This window comes from Pseudopipra pipra, chromosome 22, assembly GCF_036250125.1.
Source record: "Pseudopipra pipra isolate bDixPip1 chromosome 22, bDixPip1.hap1, whole genome shotgun sequence".
Lineage (NCBI taxonomy): Eukaryota > Metazoa > Chordata > Aves > Passeriformes > Pipridae > Pseudopipra > Pseudopipra pipra.
In genome coordinates, this window is record NC_087570.1 from 448,242 (window position 1) to 467,261 (window position 19,020).

Consider the following 19,020-nt stretch of genomic DNA (forward strand, 5'->3'; position numbering starts at 1 on the left):
TTCCACCCATAAACAAGCAGCAACAGAAGCAAACCCAACAGCTTTTGGTCTGCTTCCTAGCAATATTTGGACAATTACAGTTGTAAATCTCTTGGCAACAAAAGTAGATTTCTAAATATCAATTAAGGGTGCTAAGAGAAGATAACCAGGTCCAGCTCTGCAGCTGTCTCAGCAGGGCTCCACAGGATGCCAGCACTGTCAGGCGCTGGCTGAGCAAAGGTGTTCCCAGTCCTCCAGCACGGGATGCAGCCCAGGGCTGAGGGGAGGATGCAAGGAAAGGGTAAACAGTTCAGGCAAAGGTAAAAAATGTACAACAGGAGTGAGAGGCCAACACAAACCAGCACATGTATGGCTGTGGCTGCTGTCTGTGGGGAATACGTGAGGAACAAGAAAAAACAAAAAGCACAAGGAAGGAATCACGGGAATGGGGGCAGTATCAAGAATGAGCAACAAAACAGTTTTCCTCTAGGAAGGTACTGAATCTAGCTTTAATATCTTGGAATACTTGTGACAAATACTTTGTTGCTATGACGAGCTCTACAAACACTTTGAAAACCATAAGAAACAGAAATACAGCTAAAACCACTGCTATGCATCAGTGGCCCAGTTCTCCCCACCAGTGACAGGCTACTCCCAAGTTCCTTTGTCCTTTTCACATAGCAGAAGTTTCTTGACATTTTATATCTGAACTCAAGTCTGAACACCAGTTAGGCAAAACTTCACATGGTGCATTTTGGGGAAGGCTTGATAGCCCAATTATCCCTGACGAAAGCCCACGCTGTCTGGGTGACACAACCAGCTGTTTATTTCTCACACTCTATGCTTATCACACTGTGCAGCACTTCTGGGTCTACCTTCCCCAACCAGCAAAACCAGCCCCTCTTTCCATCTCCCACCTTGGCAGGCTGCTGCAAGCACCCTGCTAGCTGAGAGAGAAGAATTCAGCTACATTCAGAAGGTGTACACAAGTATCTACCCTAAAAGCAAACTTTGGGAGCACTCAAATAGTGCAGCTGCTTCAGCATCTCCCTGCAGCTCCTTGTGTTCACACCTGTGAATTTTCATTGTGTTGCTGTTAAATCTGATAAGTGCTCCAGAACAACCAGACCATTGCTCACCATCACCAACAACTCCTTTGGCTGAGACCTCTCATCAGTTCCTTCATACCTTGGTTTTCACTGAAATTACACCATCAAATTCAAAGGCAATGAAGCCAAGGAGCAGTGGATATTATCAGCTAGGTCTAGCAAAAATAAACCACCTGTTTATTCAGTTTCCAATACTACAGACGTTCTCAACAACACATTTCCCAGAAGTCTCAAAGCACTGGCTAAGGGCAGGGAACTTGCTTATTCTGAGCCTACACGCTGGCAGCCACTAGCCACAGATATCCTCACTTCTTTCTTTTTACATGCGAACAATTTAAGTTTGGAAACCTAGCTGGAGAGCTGGCTGGAAAAACCCAGCCCCCTGAACCAAAATGTGCAACTGGAGAAGGACAGTGAGTGCTCCATGCTCAGGAGAACAGAGTTTGCTCTCGCTCACTCAGTGCCGTGACTGCTCCTTGGCACAGAGAGCCCCTTTGGCATCGCCCTGGGAACAGGGTGGGTGCTGTACCCCAAAGCACTGGGGCTGACAGGTGCAAGCACCTGCAGGTGAACCTGCCTTTCCAAACCCAAGGGGTTTAACACAGCACAAACCCAACACAGGGCTGCCAGGGTGCTGGGAGCTGTGGAAGGTGAAAACAAGACACCAAATGAGGGGAGAAAACCACAAAGCAAAAACTCAGCAAGGTGTCGAAGTGGAAGCCAGGGAACACCAAAGCTGCAGGAAGCTGCTGGAAGCACTGCATTTCAATTAACCATCCCTATATTCCACAAGCACTCCACCAGCCTGGTTTCACTCCCTGGAAAGGTTTGGGTTTGTCAGAGTTTTTTCTACCCTCCAGACACATGTGGCTTACTGAAGCAGAGACAGAGGGATGTTAAAAAAGGAAGGTCACATTCCAGTTCCTTCTTTCTAAAGGCTGTCTGGACAGAGGTAGGATAGCTATTGCCCCTTTCTCCAGCAATATCCACCTTTGTAAGCAGGTCTTTACAAGAGCCATTTAAAACCACTAGTAATGTAAAGGTGGCACCAAGTCCTCAAATGCTAAATTTTAAAACATCTGTTTTAACCTTACTTGTACATCAGCATTTCCCTGTATCATTTTCTGATTCAGAGAATGAAATCTGAGTTATGACATCTCCAGGAAGGTTTCCTCCAGATGTAGCTTTAAAACTGACACAAATAAACCAAAGAACCTTAGAGTCAAAGTGCTTTTGAAAAACAAAAGAAGAGATGAGAAAGTGAACTAAAAAAACAGAGCTTTAAACAAGCCCATGCCTTACATTGGGAATAACACAGTTATAATACCAAAAGTACTCAGAAAACTGACCTCACACCCAAGCAGTTCCTGCTATTTGGAAAAAGCAAATTGAGTCCGCTCCCTGAACCCGTCCTGCTGGCTGACAGCCCACAGAGAGGGTCTAGAAGCTTCACTAGGAGGCAGTTTGCTTCCATCTCCGACAACAGAGATTTTGGTAAAATCCCAACTGCTGAAAATTCAGCAAAGATTCTGGGGCAAGGAGCGGACTGAGCCGAGTGTCAAGTGCTGCCTCCTCTCCGCGACAGCCTGATCCTGCCAAGCTGGACAGCAGCACGGAGCATGGCACACAGCCCCAGCCATCAGCACACCGTAAGCTCAGGCTTGTTTAAGTAATAAAACCTTACGCAACACACTTCCGCAGAGGAAAGTAAATATTTGCTGTTTAACAACCAAATCGAGAATGTTTTGTTTTCAAAAGGTTGTTCCCCAAACAATCCCTCCGCAGTCAGAAACATGAGGCTCCACCTGCCCTCTCGGTCAGCCCATGCCACCAGCACCCTCAGCTCATCGCAAGCTGTGGGGAGGAACACCACCTCCTGCTATCCCACCTATGACCCTGCCCAAACAGACAGAAAATGCAACAACCACACGGCAAGGTGCTGGCCCCTGCACCAGCCACACACCAAACACACAGGCACTGCTCTCTGCAAAGCTCACAGTTACAGGTACCTGTCCATGAGAACACAGAAACAAAAGCAAGGTTGTCCATGCACATCCTTTCTATTCTGAACTTTAAATTAGAAAAAGGAAGTTTTTAAAAAGGCCCCCCTCCATCACCTCCCTGATGAAGTTCAGAGCTGTCACAGCTGCCAAGATGGCACCGCCGAGGGTCAGTCCTCCCAGCTCAGCTCAGCTACACAAAACGTAGCAGGAACTACAAAACCCACAAACCCTCTGCTGCAGGATGGCAGGAGCCACTTGGTCACTGAGCCAGCCTCATCCTGCCCCAGGAAACCAGAAAAGAGGAAACTCACCCGAGTTCTCCAAGCCGTGGAACTCTTTCCTGCAGCCAGGGGACAGCGGCGCCAGCCTCATTCCAAACCTCACCTCCCGCCAGTGATCCCCTGCTGCTCGCGGGGCACAAGGAGCCCCAACCGAAGCTCAGACCGAAGCTCAGCATGGAGCTCCAAGGCTGGGCAGGTCTTCAGAGCCGTGTGCTCCTGCTCACGAGGCTCGTCGCTGCTGCACCGCGCTGGGGGGATGGAGCAGGCGGCTTCCCAATGAAAGCAGCGCTGCTCCGCAGCCGGCCCTCGAGCTGCCATTTACATCGGCTTTTAACTCATTAAAGGAACAAAAATCCAAAGTAACTGGTGTTCTCTCCTCCAACACCTGCACTACTGGTGAAACACTGTGCCTGAATCACGCTTTAAAACCATTCCCACTTAAGTTTCTGACAGGTGGAGTTTAAGTTTAAGGAATGAATGGTTTATATCGCATCTCCTTGAAAATCCACCACAGAAGTAGGTCAGCGGGGGAGCTGCTCTGTGACTTACTACGAGAACATCCCAGCTGCTGAGGCAGAGCCAGGAATGCTCTGTTCCCACCTCCGTGATGCTGCCGTGCTGGGCACGGGCACGGAGCAGCGGCAGCTCCGGCCCAGCCAGCAGAGACACCGGACAGCAGCGCCAGGCACAGCGGGCGCCTCTCTGGCAGTTTCGGCACAGCCCTACTCGGCAGAGCAAACCCATCTCCTCAGCAAGGACACATCTAACCTGCCCCCAGAAACCAGCCACCAACACCAAACCTGACAAAAGTTGCAGTAAATAACAAGTGGAAAGGACAAATTACCTTCCCAGTCAGGGAGCACTGACCTGCCTGGTCCGTGGAGCTGTGGCCTCACAGGGCTGAGCACACCAAAACCTGGGCTTTACGTAGGAAAAATCCGTCGTGTGTTGGCACAGGAAGCCCGAAAAGTGAATGGAGCCTGAGTGTGCTCTGGTGACAATACTGTCACCCCCAAGAGAACTGAAACGTCACAATCTGAGCCAGGAAGCCCAGGTGAATGCTCACTTTCTCCTCACTCACGTCCCTGTTAACCAGGTGGCATTTCCTTATTTCAGTGCAGTTAATCATGTACTTAAAACCAAATGAGGAAAGAATGAAGAGTGGTGTTTTCCAGACCATAGAAAAGATCTAATTAATGGATTTGGGAGCGTTAAAAAGATAGTAAAATATGAAGCTAACAACACTCAAAATCACTGCTACTACTTAAAAATTACATTTTTGCAAAGCCTTTGGCCCTCACCCCACTGGACACAGTGCAGGCAAAACTCAAGAGAGGTGGCCATACCCATGGAAGCTCTAATGCCACCAAGTTACAAGAAACAACCCAAAAAAATATATTCCCAAAGCAATCTGAGCAAAAATCCAGACAAAAGGTTGTATAGCCACCCTTGTATTCTAAGTAGGGGTTTCCCGTTAAAGAACGCAAATGGGCTCATCAAGGTAAAGACGTGCGTTTGCTGCGGCGAATAAGGAAAAAAATCCATATTAGTAACTAAACACCTTTCTTTACGGTGCCCAACTACGACCAGGCCAATCCCTGGGGTGTCGGCACGTTCGCCCGGTTTAGGTCGGGGATGCGAACGGCTCCTCCACCCGCTCCTCCCGCCCCTGTCACACGGAAGCGCCGACAGCGGTACCGGCCGCGACCCCCCCGCCCGGCGCCGTCCGGGGCAAACTTCGCTCCAGTGAGGCGGAATTACCGACCCCGGCGCGCCCGGCCCGGGCCGCGGCCGCGCTCCCGCCGTGCCGGGGGCAGGAGCGGCGGCGGAGCGGAGCTTCCCCCTTGCGGACGCGCCGGCCCCGCTCCCGCCGCGCCGACAACTTTCGGCCCGAGCCAGGCCCGCCGGTGCCCCCGGCCTCGCGCCCCGCTCACCTCCGCGCTCGCCGCTCCGCCCGCCCCCGGCCCGCCCGCGCCGCGGAGGCCCCGGTTCGGCGCGGCCGCAGCCGAGGCCGCCCCGCTCCCGACGGGCGCGCGCCCGCGAGGCACGTGCGCCGCCGCCGCCGCCGAGGGGGGGCCGGCGGGGGCGGCCCGGCCCGTGCGCGCCGAGCGGCGGCCCCGCGCCCCGCGCCGCCCCGCGCCGCCGCAGCCTCCATGTTGGCGGCGGGCGGGCACGTGCCGGCGGGCGGCGGGAGGCGGGACCGTGCCCGGCCCGGCCGCCACGGCCCCGGCGCCACGCGGCCTGCCCGCCGCACATGGCCCGCCTGCCGCCCCGGCCCGGCCCGGCCCGACCCCGCGGGGGCGCCGCCGCCGCCGCAAACTTCGCACCGCGCGGCCCGGCCTGTGTCGCCGCCGCCTCGCGGCGGGGCCGCGGCGGGGGGCGGGGGCGGCCCGGCGGGCAGGCCCGGCGCGGGGCCCGGCGCGGGGCGGGGGCGGCCCGGCCGCGCTCTCACCTTCCGGCTTGTTTTCGGCGGCCATTTCCCCTCCGCGCGCCACATCCTCCTCCGCCTCCTCGCGACCGGGACCAGGCGCGCGCCGCCTCCTCCCGCGCCGCCGCCGGCCCGGCCGCCCCGCGCGCACCGCGCACGCCCCGCGCCGCCCATTGGCCGAGCCGCCGAACTGACACCTCCGGCGGCCAATCGCGGCCGGTGGGAGGCGGGCGCCCGGAGGGGATGGGCGCGATGGACAACGCGCCCCACCAATAGAAGCGCGGTACCGCTTCAGTGGCACGAGCCGCAGCCACTCAGCGGCGGCGCTGGGCGGACGAGGGGGCACGACGGAGCGCATGACCGATGGCCGCGGCAGCCACTGAATGAACGGCACCGTGCGACTTGACGGCCACCGCCGCCAATCGCGCCGCGGGGGAGGCGGGACGCGGCGATTGACGCACGGCGCCCCGCGCGCCGGCGGCCAACGAGCGGAGCCGCTCGCCAGAGTGACGTCGCGCGGGACCAATAGGGCGCGCGGGACGGGAAATCGGCCCCGCCCCCGGCCCCGCCTATTGGCTGCGCGCGGCCCCGGTGGGCCCCGCCCCCCCGCGCCCGGTGACCCCAAACAAAGGCGGCGATTGGCGGGGCCGCCGGGCCCGCCCCGCCCCGCGCCGGGCTGAGCCGGCAGCGCGTGAGGGAAGCGGCCCCGCCGGGACACCCGCGGGCGGGCTGCGACGGGCGGCACCTGCGGACCGCGTCTGGCACCGCCCTCGGTAACGCCGGCGCCCAACCGGCGCGTCCCGGTCAGAGCGTCCGCCCGGATGGGCTGGTCCCGGCGCTGCCGGCAGGGAGGGCGGGGAACAGAGCCCCCCGGGAGGGCAGGCCCCCGGGCTCTCCCCCCTTTATAGACGAAGCTCGGTGCCGTTTCCCTGCCCTGGGCCCCGGCCCGGGGGTGTAGAGGTGATTTCCCCTCCGGTACTGCCGAGCTCTCGGGGGGCTGTGGCCCCCCTTTCAGAGCCCACTCCGGGGTGTGCAGAGCGATGCTCGGCTGGAACGGCCGCTCCTGGCACCGTGCAGGGCGAGCAGGTGAGGGTTTGGGATGTTGCAGAGAGAACCAAAGAGCTGTGACAGGTGTGAGGCAGCCCTGCCCACCCCACGGTGTCACAGGTCCCGCTGGGCACACACCACCCGGGGCCGGGGCCGGGAAGGGGCTCCCGTGACACCAAGGAAATCACTCTGTTCTTCTCAAAAGCAACGTGCCCCGAGCACGTTCTGGCCTGGCTAAGTCCCCCCGTGTCTGTCAGAGCTTGACGAGCACGGACACTGCAGCCTCCTCGAGCCTGTGGAACTGGACCACAGCTAATGCCTGCACAATGCAAACCAAGACTGGAACGGTCGTTTCCTTTGATGTGTGTTACTAAACACACAAAAAGGATATTTTCCCTTAGATCCTCCTGGGAGCGGAACTTCTTTAAAAAGACCTGTTGGTGCTCTGGCTTTGCTAAGGACCAAAGCCACTTCTGAGCCCAGACGAAAGGAGGATGGTGTGATGGGTCTCTTCTAAGACAGAAGAAAGGAAAATTCCTTTTTCCTATTTTCAGCAGCTGCTAATCTTGTGGAGCGTGAAAGGCACATTGATGAAGAGGCTCCAGAATGACAGGCTCACTCCCGACGGTCAGAAAGCTCATCTGGTACACTGTCCTATAAATACCCACAAATACTAATGCAGCCACAGGATCAGCTAAGACAATTGTTTTCTTCAGCTCTTCAAAATATGCTGAAAACGGAAACTTTTCTAATTGCCACATTGGCAAAGAGCTACCATTTTCTTGATGAGTTCCAGGGAATTTTTGTTTCTCCTTGGACATTCTTCCAAGACGATCCATAAGCTTAGCAGAGACATGAGGTAGCCCCACAGTTGTTGCACCTCACAGTTTGCATTATGGCAAAAGATAACACCAGACTAAAAGAGGCATCCCTGGGTGCTGAGGAACAGGCAACTCCCTGAGGCAGGTCCCACCACCAGGCTGACGCCTTGGTGAGCTGTGCAGGACCAGCCCACACCGAGCTCCTCCCCAGTGCTCCACTCAGGGTGGCAGGTGCCAGAGCCCCTGTGGACAGACCTGCCTTGCTGCCTCTCCTCCAGCAAGAAATGGGCACCTGGCTTAGCCAAGGAGCCAGCTCACCCTCACCTCCAGCCATGCAGCTCTCCTGCCCCAGGGGTGTCAGGCCAGCATACACAGGGGGCTTGAGCTTCCATGTGGGTATCCAAGCAAGACTAAGTACCAAAAAGGAGATAAAAGAAATGGTGGGGCCAGCTGACACAGATCCTCAGTGTGGTACCAAACACAGCAATGCCAGAGAGCTGTTGGGCTCATTTTGCAGCACCCTGTGTTCGTAGCTGACACCACACAGGACCCCAGGCTGCTCCCCCCACACACACAGCAGCTGCTGCCACAAACAGCCTTCCCATTCCTGCCAGGGAGATGGGCACAACCATTCATTCTGGTCCTCACTTCAGTATTCACTGGCACCTTTGGAACAGGGAACTGTGAGGACTTCACATGGATCACATCACCTTGGGATCATCCTCACACATAGTGAGCCGCCAAGTCAGCTCCGTGCACGCACAGAAGTGTCCATCTCTCTCGTGCCTCCAAAGCTCGAGCAGTTCCTTCTGTGCTTCTATGGCTCATTAGAGTAACGAGGTCCATGCTGGAGAGACAAGGTTGCTCAGGACACCGGCTCCTTCTCCCAGCCAGCACAGCCTGGGGATGGAGGAGCTGCCGCTGCAGCAGTTGGGAACAGCTCTGCTGCCAGGACCAACACAACCACCCTGGCTCCATAGCATGCACCCTGCTCTGTCCCGAGTCTTGGGGAGCACTGTCTGGCTTCCTAGATCCTTCCTGGTCTGCAAAGACTGCGATTTGTGCGGATGAGGATGAATAAAGCATTTCTAAGGGGTTACTGAGGCAGCATATGAACTCTGCTACATCTAGCTAATGAACTGTTCTCATCTATATGAGCTTTTTTTACCAGGAGACACAAATCCCTAATGAACTGAACCCCCCACACCTGAAACCATACCTAATGTTACCAGTACACACAGGTTACTACAGCAGTGTGATCTGTGTAATACCACAGATGCTATTTGAACAGGGATTTTTCATCCAGCATGCCAGCAAAGCCCCAAATATTTTCATTCAATTTCTGTGCAATAAAATGATAAGAAAGAAGCCATTTGAATTGAAGTGCTGCTGGTATCTTTCAGGTTTCCAGCTCCCACTGTTTAGAACTCAAATTGCTGTTGAGGCACAGAGGTACTGAACTGCACAGGATTCCGTGCGTGGATGATGTGGGATAAACTGGCTCGCTCTTACCTTTCCAGGGGCACATGCACAGATAAGCAGCGAGAGAGGAGATGTACCAAGAGTTTGTGCAGTCTGAATCATGAATAATTTTTATCAGCATGCTGATAGAAGCTGCCGCTACGATGGTGATTGGTGTCTGAGTTGCTTTTGTTAAGAGGGAGGTGAAATACCAAGTTCTTTTAAAAATCTTCATTGTCATTCCATGGCAGATGTGGATCTGGCTTGGTTAATTGGGTTAATGATTTGGCATGCTGAGCTATACACAGAAGTAAAACTGTAAAGAATATATTCAAATATCCTGTTATGGATATTCAACAAATTACACATCGCCATTGTTATGGCAAGCAGCACAAAGGAAAACAGTTCAGACAGGTTTAATAGCCATAATGACAGTGTTGGAACCCCATTCCTTGTGAATTGTTTCAAAAAAGTTACTCTGTGATTTAGAAGCAAGGAATGCCAAGTGTTTTCACAAAAATACTCTCATGAATGTGAGGAGAGATGCTTAAAAAAACTCACATGATAGAAATAAAATGCTTTTGCCCTTTCCTCTCTCCACTGACAGAATCCAAAGGTGTTTCTTCTAGGAATAAACCCAAGACTTAACCAAGACAATGTGTGTGAACTCGCTGTTACTCACAACACGTCACAGCATTTGTGATGTGCCACTGCCAATTCCAAGGTTCAGCAAAACCAGGTAAATACCCCAAAACATGCATTTCTTCCAAAAGGTTCTCCAGGGAAGTATACTGTGCCTAAGGCTCTGCCATCCAAGTAACTTGCCCAACATGATGGGTGGAAATTGAAGAGAATATACATTACCAGGACCTAAGGATACTGGACTCACTCAGAATGGATGAAAGCACATACTCCCCTAGCAGGAAGCTGAGCTCAGTCCCCTTCCACACTCTGGGGTTTAGATCCATCCTTCTTGCTGTTCCTTCTGCAGTTCTGAGCCCATTTATTTCCCTCAGAAATACAGAACTACACTCAAATCATCTGTAGTAAAACTCTGCTGGCTACAGGGTATTCATGCCAGGCTAAAGTGAAACACAGTCCAAAAGCCTTGGCCCCTTTAATGCACCCCAAGGAAAGATGTGTTGCTGTGCAAAACCCCATAAAGAATTTGTGGATATTTAAGCCAGTAGCCTCAACATGAAACACAGTGTTTACCTGTTTAATGAAGAACAGGGCCAACAATGCTTTGTTCTTCTACAGGGGCACTGGCTCCAGATGGGAAACACGTGGCCACCCAGGGGGTTGCAGTGCTGGAGCCCCAGTTATCCCAGGACAGCATCACACAGCTCCAGAGGGACTGACACAGGTGCCAAGGGTCAGCCTTTGCTGCAGGCAGCAGTGCCAGGGAGCAGCTGCCCCGCTGTGCCCCACACACTGCCCCTGCAGCCCCTCAGCCTTTGCCGAGCCGGGGGTCTGGCTTCACTTCTGTGCCTGCTCCCAGCACTCCAGTGGCACTAAAAAAGTAACAATTATTTTGCCCTAATATACACCCATAAGCCAGTTAGAGGAGAAAAAGCTGAAATATGAGGTAAATTAAAGTTTCCAACTAAGGAGATTTAACAGTAAGTCACCATAAAATTTGGATAATTTATTTTTTCAATTCTGCAGCAACTTTCTCCAATTCATTTGGACTAGCTATTAGAAATTATGTCTCAAAAATTAAAGAAAATGTCTATTGACCACTATATCAAATTCTAATTTTAGCCAATAAAAAAAAAAGAATAATTAGGCTGTGATTTATTCCGGTAGTCAACTTACATTAACAATTTTCCCCCATGTTTATGTAATTCTGGCAAAATCAAATAATATATACGGTGCTCATAAGTGCTGAGCTAGATTTAGTAAAGACAATTTCCTACACTATATCCAGACATTTGTCTTTGCTTTCTATTCTAATAAGACACTCGAGTTATTCCATGTAAGGAGGGAATATGATTGTCATCCGTGGTCGCCTCAGTTGGAATTTTAGTGCAGTCTTCAATGAGGGTCACGGAAGGATTGTTTTTTTAATTTTCTTTAAGCTGTCATCCTCCTGTAACAAGCTGTGTAGCCTGGCTGCTCTCTGTGGATGCTTTAGCCCACGTCCTAGCCCCCCTCCCTGCTAGTATAGGAAATCCAGCTATTCCCCAATGAGAAAGTGTAAATCCTGCGAAGCCCCAGAGCCGGAAGCCCTGGTGCAGCGTTGGCAGCCAGCTGGCTCTGCTCCCAGGGCTGCACAGCTCCCAGCTCAGCACTGGCCAGGGAACCCGGCCCCACAGAGCACAGCCCTCGGCTGAGTTCAGGATCGGATCCCAAGCCACGGCTGGAGCAAATAATAATGGAAAAGGATGTTTAAGATCCCTAAAGGTATGCTCCGAAATTTGTGTTCCTGTTCTTAAACAAGTATCTTTTCCAAGACACTTAACTCCTCTGGAATTGAACTGTTGTCTGCATTAACTGAATAAATACAGATCTGGGAGCCAAACCAGTCACCAAGGTATGAAACTGTCAGCTTCAGGCACTGAGAACAGAAGAATCAGGGGAGGGGAGGGGAAGACAACAGCAGAAGAACAACAGGAGAACCAAAGGAAGAGGAATTGGTGATGGTAACAAAGGCAGAAGGTGCTCAAAGCCATGCAGATTCCAGAACTGGAAGCCAGAGGCAAAGTCAAATTTACCCGAGTCAGTCTGCTCAGACAGCACCTCCCCGGCTCTGCCCTTTGCCCAGAAACCCATCCTGGCACTTCCAAACCAAGTCCCCAGTCATATGCTCCTGTGATTCCCTCCAGGAGCATCATTAGCACACAGAGCACTTAAGCTTTCAATTAAAAAGCATCATTGCTGAAAGCATTATCCCAATCTTTAAAGGACTCCACCCCAACTGGACTCTCCATGCTATAAATTCATAATGAGAAGGAACTTCCCTGACTGCTCCCATCATTATTTATGAATAGGTAAACCAAATGGAAGTGTAATTCCAGTGTCACAAACTAGAGTCACTCATGCTTTGCTCCCAGTGGCACTGTGGCAGGACAGCTGCTCCAGTTCTCCCGGGGAGACCTGATGGTGCCTTATCACACAAACCCCTTCTGCTCTGTCAGCAAGGTACACAGCAGTTCTTACAGCAAAAATGATTGGTTTAATACTTTCTCACTGGTTTTAGCTACAGAGCAGAGTTTCTTTCTAGGTCTGCCTAATCCTCGTCTAACCATTAAAACTATTCTTTCCCATGTGACCCATGAGAGTTGCACAGAATGAGGAATATTTCCAAACAGTAGCTGCAGCAAACACGCAAAAATAACTCGTCTTCACTGAGATGGGTTCATTTGTGAGTTCTGACTTTCCCCTGAACTTTCTCCCCTGAAGGGCTGGAACAGTAACACTGGAACAGTAATACTTTTTTTCCCAAAGTGGAGTAAATCAGTTTCTACACTCTCAGTGGCAGAGTAAAAATTAGAGATGAAACGGAGTAAAGACTGCAGAAAATCCCTATTACTCCACAATAATACAATTTGCTGCTGATCCTCAGTTGCTAAGACAGGCATATCAATTATTTATAGAACCCAGAGTGTGAAATATGAAGTATTTCAGCCTGGGACAGCGTGAAAGTAAAACCAGGAATGTGATCCTGTCGGCACTGCAGAAAAGGACAGAATAGGCAAGGACAGGATATTCCTACAGGGGTTACCCTTTTTATTGAGCTACAAATTGCAAAAGGTCCCTGTGAAGTGCCACTTTTGGTGTTAAGTGATCTGCATTCTCCTTTTGACAGCATCAGTCTGTATTTAATGTTTGTTTAACAAGTATCCAAAGGGCCATCTCTGCCAGGGAAACAAGTCAGCACAAGTAAGTCAGGAAGTCAGCACAACCTCACCTGAATATTTACAGGAAACCTGGGACCTTCCCCGGGATCTGTGCTTACCCCCATCAACAGCCCATCATGCACACTGTAAAACCTGCTCCACATGGCCAGACTTTGCCAATAATTTTCACAATCAAAATTCCAATTCATGTTCTTAGTAGCGATACTGAAAGTTTTTCTGAACAAAAGCACTTGTATGGTCATCATAGCAAGTTTGTTGAGAGTGAATATCTGGATTAAAATTCCCAAGGTTGCAGTGAATGGCTCATCTGAGGAACTAACATGTACTACTTAAAAATATCCACAATTTCTTGGGGGAAAAACCCAAACCAAAACCAGTAAAACCCCACAAACAAAAATTAGAAAACCTTGGAGCCCCAAGTTCTACTAACAGCCACTGATGTGCCCCCCACAACTGAAAACCTGAATGCTGACACAGCTGAGGGAAAAGCCACAAGCCAGTCCAGTAGACAACTGCCTGTCCTCAGGGTCACACCAAATCCCACGTGCTGCAAGGAAGCAGAAGCAGCGAGGACTTGGCAGCACCTGAAGCACAACGCCTGCAGAAGGGATAGTGCTGGTGCCAAATCTGGTCCTTTCAGAGCTGTCCAGCCACTGCTGAGTGGACAGCACGTGCCATGATGCCAGAGCTGGCAATGGCAATGCTGAGCACAGCTAGTGGCCACTGGCCACCCTAAAGCACCAGCACTGGGCATCTGCCCCGAGCCAACGTTTACCAGCGGGAGCAGTAAAACAACATGTCTGTCGAGCTCTCGAAACTGCAGCAAATACTGAAAATCACCTCCCTGTTCCACATTTCACCTGGACTCATGGGTGCTGCAAACACCACCACGCCGTGCTGGCTGGGCTCCAGAGCCCCAAAGAGGGAGCAGGAGGAACAGGGAACACGTCCTGGCTCTGGGGAACTGGCACCGCCACAGGGACATGGCTCCTGCCACCACAGACTCCAGTTTTATAGAGCCCAGTTTCACAGACTCAAAGCTCTCCAGATTGATGGTGAAGAATTTTGAAACTCAAAGAATGTAACAGATTTACATCCAAGTTTATAGAAATAGCTGAAAAATACATCAACAGCCTTAACGTACACATATGCAGAAAAGGGACAGACAAAACTATCAGATCTCCCAAAATATGGATTGACAACAACAGAAATTTGTTAATTATGATTTAAAGTATCCTTGAATACTCAACTCTGGTGTTATTAAATTAAAGGTTGTATCACCATATATTTGAACTGTAGGACAGCTTATTCAAGTCAGGATCATTCAAAAAACTCCAATCTGTATTTCAGAGTATATTTAGAGGATATTTTGAACATGGGCAGGGTGCAGAGCTCTGCCCCATGACAGGCTCTTGTTGTACCAGGCTGGAGGCTCCAAGGACACTCAGACCTCCAGTTTGCCAAATGGCACCAACACCTAAACTACAATGAATTCCTCCCTGATTGCTGTTTCAAAGACAAAGCTTCCAGCAGAATAGAACTGTTATTTATATATACCAACCCTTTACACACTATTGACAAGATCTTCTGCTTTGCCCCAGAAACACCCTGGTGTCCCACACACCTGCTGCCAGAGTGAGCTGAGAGGCAGCAGTTCACCACTACAAACCTGGAACACTTCCAAGGAGAACATTTGCTTTTGACTTTTGGGGGATTGAAGTCAGTCTGCCCTAAACAGGCATGAAAATATCCAAAGGAGGACTACACTACTACTAAAGATTTTCTTGCTCCTCATCAGTTGCTTCAGCCACTTCTGCTGCCACTGGATGACCACAATGAGGCCTTTCCAGTGTGCAGCACTCTGCAGGTGTGATTAAATCTGCCTCTCACCTCCCCAAGTCCTCAGGTGGACTATCATGCCTCCCTTACAGAGATAATTTCTCAGAATGAAAGAGCCAATAAGAAGTGATTCCTCTGGGCATCTCCACAGCACTAACACCAAACACAGTAATAGACAGCAGAGTAGCAGAGCCATTCATCCCTGGCAGAGGCACCTGTTTGCAGAGCATCCCAACACTGCAGCCGTGTGTGCCTGCCCAGGGCCCGTCCACAGCCAGAACGTGCCGTGACTGACCAGTGGCCGACGCTCCGGAGCACGGCTCTGGCTGCAAAGGGACCCCCCAGGGCAGCTCTTTTCTGGCTTTGCCCTCAGCACAACCACGGCAGCAGAGACCTGGTGTGACTGCTGGGCTGGTGGGGCAGGGAGAGCTGCAGCCCCTGTGCATGCAAGGGCAGGGTGGAAGGGATGAGTCTCACGGGCTTTGGGTACAGAGCAACACAGCTCTGGGGAAAGCCCGAGCACAGAGAGCAGGGCAGGAGTGAGAGGCAGCACTGGGACTTCATGCAAAACAGAGGAGGAGGGAATTCAGAACACTGAGCTCTGGTTCGAGGGGGTGTGCCATTTGCCTCATGAGGAAAGGTACCCCACGAAGTCCCACAGGCTCTGAAATGCACTCAATTAGCTGTTCCTTTTACCTTTTTGTTCTACCCAGCATTTCTTCAAGAGCACTGTCATCTCTGGCTTTGGCATCCTACTCATCATCTATGAATTCATGTTGCCGTTTCCTCCCTGAAAGGAAAAATCCCATAGTCAGTCATTTGCTACACAGAGGAAAGGACATATTTGACAGAGTATTTTTGCCACTGTTCAAGCTGAAAGACCACACTGCTCCTTGAGCAGACAGCACTGCAAGTCGTGTTCTCCACCATGGTGCCATTCAGCCATGATAAATCAGCATGTGTTTGACTCCAGAAACTTACCCAGAATTTGTCTGTGAGCAGCTGCAAAGCTGTCAGTGCCTCAGCCCTGCCTGGAAAGAAAGAGCAGGGCAACAACTTTCCCAGAGTAAAAAAATTCCTAGCAACAACAAGAGAGACTTGTGCCAAGCAAATATCTTTATTTTACTTTAAAACATTCTGAAAGTGTTAATCTACATGAAAGAGGAGCAGTACAAGACTGAGAAAGCATGCCTAATGTTAGGGAAGCCTTCGCTTCACATCACATGAGCCAAATTAAAAATAAAACTAAACACAAGTGTACAAAGTGGAGACAAAAAAAATCAATTTCCTCAAAGACATAACATGAGGGACTCCCCCAGGAGTGGGCAAATTCTGGAAGGAAGAAAGAGATTATATTTTATGGGAAGAGATTCAATAACCATTCTTTTCCCATAAAGCTAGTGATGGAGGATTGTCACTGCTCCACAGACACCCTGTGCACATTTCAGGACAACAGTAACAGGAAATCAATACCACCTTTTATACGTGCAAAGACATTATCTCCCTGGACTTCTAATGCTAAGAAATGGGACCAAGGAAGACCTTTACTAGAATTTAGCAGAATTTAGACCTTTACTAGAAGTCAGCATTACTCTGGCTGAGAACAGAGGGCAGGATGCTACTCTACATCCTTGGAATTTTTTAATTTATTTTTTTTTAAGAATTAACTCTGGTCAGTGTCACCCTTGACTGGCCCTGGAGGCCCTGATGACAGCACATCACAAGTGTAACAGTGCTGGGCCCTGGCGCTGTCGCCCCATCACAGACATCCCCTCCGGCTGATGCTGTAGTCATTAGAGGAAGGAGCTTTGTCAGGGGGTAATTTGACAGCTTTGACAAGCTCGGCTGAATTTATGGCACTTTCTAGTTTTTCCCTCCATTGAGCTGCAATGGAACTAAAGTTAATATTAGCAAAACCACTCTGTGCGGGGGCAGGTTCCCAGCGGTGACTCTGTGATCCCAGTCACTGGGAGAACCTGCTCCCCTGGGCCCCTCAGTGTCCTGCCCCTGCTGGGGCCGGGCAGGGCGGCTCCATCAGCCCCCACAGAGGAGATCCCTGCAATGGAGCTCTCTGGTCCCTCTGGCTCCACCGCAGCAGGGGTGAGTCACCAGCAGCTGTGGTGTCACAGCTCTGACAGCACACGGCCAGCTAAACCCAGGTCTGAGTCCTGGGGGCTGCTTCCCTTCCCTTCCGTGTCCCACCCAGCACCACAGCACTTCCACATGCAGTGTGGGGAACCTGTGAGTAGTGGGCAAGAGGAGGCTGCACCCCGGGCCAAACCTCAGCAGCTCAGTAAAGCACAAACAACTACTTTTCTTTCTTCTTCCTTTTTTTTCCCCCCCTCAAATTGCTTTTTGCCATAGATGTTACATTTCCTTTGTTATAATGCAGAGTTTTAAAGAGCTCTCTCTATATGCTTAGAAAGCACAGTTCATATTTAGCTCCCTGAAGTCGTATTTCTCTCCTCCTGTATTTCCCTGCCAAGATGTGACACCTGTGGAACATTCCCAAAATTTCCCCTGAATCATCTGTGATGCAAGGGAACAGCAACCAGCGCCAGCAACGAGCAGCTGGGTCTTTTAGGAAAGCATTAGATCAATCTGGTAAGGGGAAGGATTCCTCAGTAACTCTGGCACTAACACCTCCAAGGACCACACAGCTCCCAAATCACGTTAGAAAAAGAGCACAATTATGACAGGACCAAAATCCATGGGAAATAGTGTTGCTATGGCAACTGACATCCTCAGAACTCGAGTCTCCTTTGCATTGTTGCACAGACTCAATGACTCCTAAACCACGTGGAAACAAAATCCATCTAGCAGGTGGGTTCATTGAGGAAAAGCAGTGCTAGACATGCTCCCCTGCAGAATAGACCCATTTCCACATGGTTTCTCAGACAAGGATCCTTTGTGCACCTCTTGTTCCAAGCACTGTGCCTCACTTACCAGGAGTGCAGAGGAACTGCTATAAAACAATCAATACTTCCCTGTTAACTACCCTGGGATCAGAAAAAAAACCTTATTAAATATTAAAACATTCTTGTTTTCAAATAAAAGTTACGTGAAGATCCAAAATCCAAAGCAGACAAGCTGAGCTTCAGAATGGGAACGCACAGTTCCAGCTCCATGCTGGGCTGCACTGGTGTTAATGAGGGGTCCTACAGACAGCAGTACCTGAAAACCATTCCAGCACCCCCCCCCAAATATCAAACCCAGCCACTGGGGAACAACCACTCACGACCAGGAAAGGCTGCATTTGTCTTCCTGACAGCCTTATCACAGCACTGATGTCAACAAGCATCCAGTCTGTCTGCCAGCACTCAGGTTAACACACCAACTGGGCAGCCCTTCTGCTAAAAGCTCTGTGCTCTGCACATTTGGGAGGCATTTCCTTCAATTTCGGCACTCAGAGCTGGGTTAACCCACCATCAGGGAGGGCAGCACAGCGTGAACTCCAGGCCCTTGTTCTCTACTCCAAAAGCCAAAGCAGCTCTACTGATCCAAGGAAAACTGCTCCCGACCTGGTGACAAACGAGCACACGTTCTGCCCTCGGTGTGTCCCCGCGGGTCCGACAGCGCTGAGCTCAGACCTGCCCCGCGACCCTGCGCCGGACCGGGCTGCCGGGCTTCCCTCTGCGCTCCGCCAGCCCCGCGGAGCCGGGAGTCGGTCACGGAACAGCGGCTCGGTGGCCACAGCAGGGTTTGGAAACCGCCTTCTCGCTACGGCGGCGAGAGGCCTCGGGACACCGTCCCGCCCTCAGGTCCCGTCAATGACCAGGGTGGGCGACGGCTCTTTGGGCAGGTCCCGAGGGCCCTGCGGCACCGGGCACGCACCGCACCTGGCGCAGGGCGTCTTGCCCGGGAGCGGGGCGGACGGAGGCCGAGCCTCCGTGTGGCGGCTCCGCCACAGCCGCCGCTCGGCCGCGGAGAGACCTCGGCGGGAAGGACGCGCCAGGGCGCCGGGACGGGGAATGCGGCCGGAGCGGAGCGCGGTGGAGCGGCGGTGCCCCGGTACGGCCCAGTCCGCGCTCTCCCTCAGTCTCTCTCTCCCGCTCCCTCCCTCCCTCACTCACCCCTCGCCGCCGCTTCTCCTCCTCCTCCGCCGCCTCCCGGCTCCCGCGCTGCGCACGCGCACACGCCTGGGCCGCGCGAGCGCCGGGGGGGCGGTGCCCGCAGGCGTGCGCGTGCG

At 52.0% G+C, this 19,020-nt stretch overlaps 1 protein-coding gene and 1 long non-coding RNA gene across 10 annotated transcripts in view; one reads left to right on the forward strand and one right to left on the reverse strand.

The window, feature by feature from the left end:
* The window catches only part of CAMTA1 (calmodulin binding transcription activator 1), a 222,024-nt gene extending 203,083 nt beyond the window's left edge, over positions 1-18,941 (reverse strand). For 8 of the 9 annotated variants that reach the window (XM_064678277.1, XM_064678271.1, XM_064678279.1 and 5 more), the window contains exons 1-2: positions 18,905-18,922; positions 15,528-15,621 (exon numbers count right to left, since the gene is read on the reverse strand). In XM_064678277.1, the coding sequence (XP_064534347.1) occupies positions 15,528-15,594 (67 nt within the window). In that variant the 5' untranslated portion in view covers positions 15,595-15,621; positions 18,905-18,922. Of the gene's footprint in view, positions 1-15,527; positions 15,622-18,904 lie in introns of all 9 variants that reach the window. The other variant, XM_064678278.1, reaches the window with a different exon arrangement.
* On the forward strand, positions 5,964-9,729 carry LOC135425726 (uncharacterized). The gene is made up of 2 exons (XR_010435731.1): positions 5,964-6,886; positions 7,402-9,729. It is a non-coding gene; the product is annotated as an uncharacterized LOC135425726 (long non-coding RNA).
* Positions 18,942-19,020: the final 79 nt, after the last annotated feature.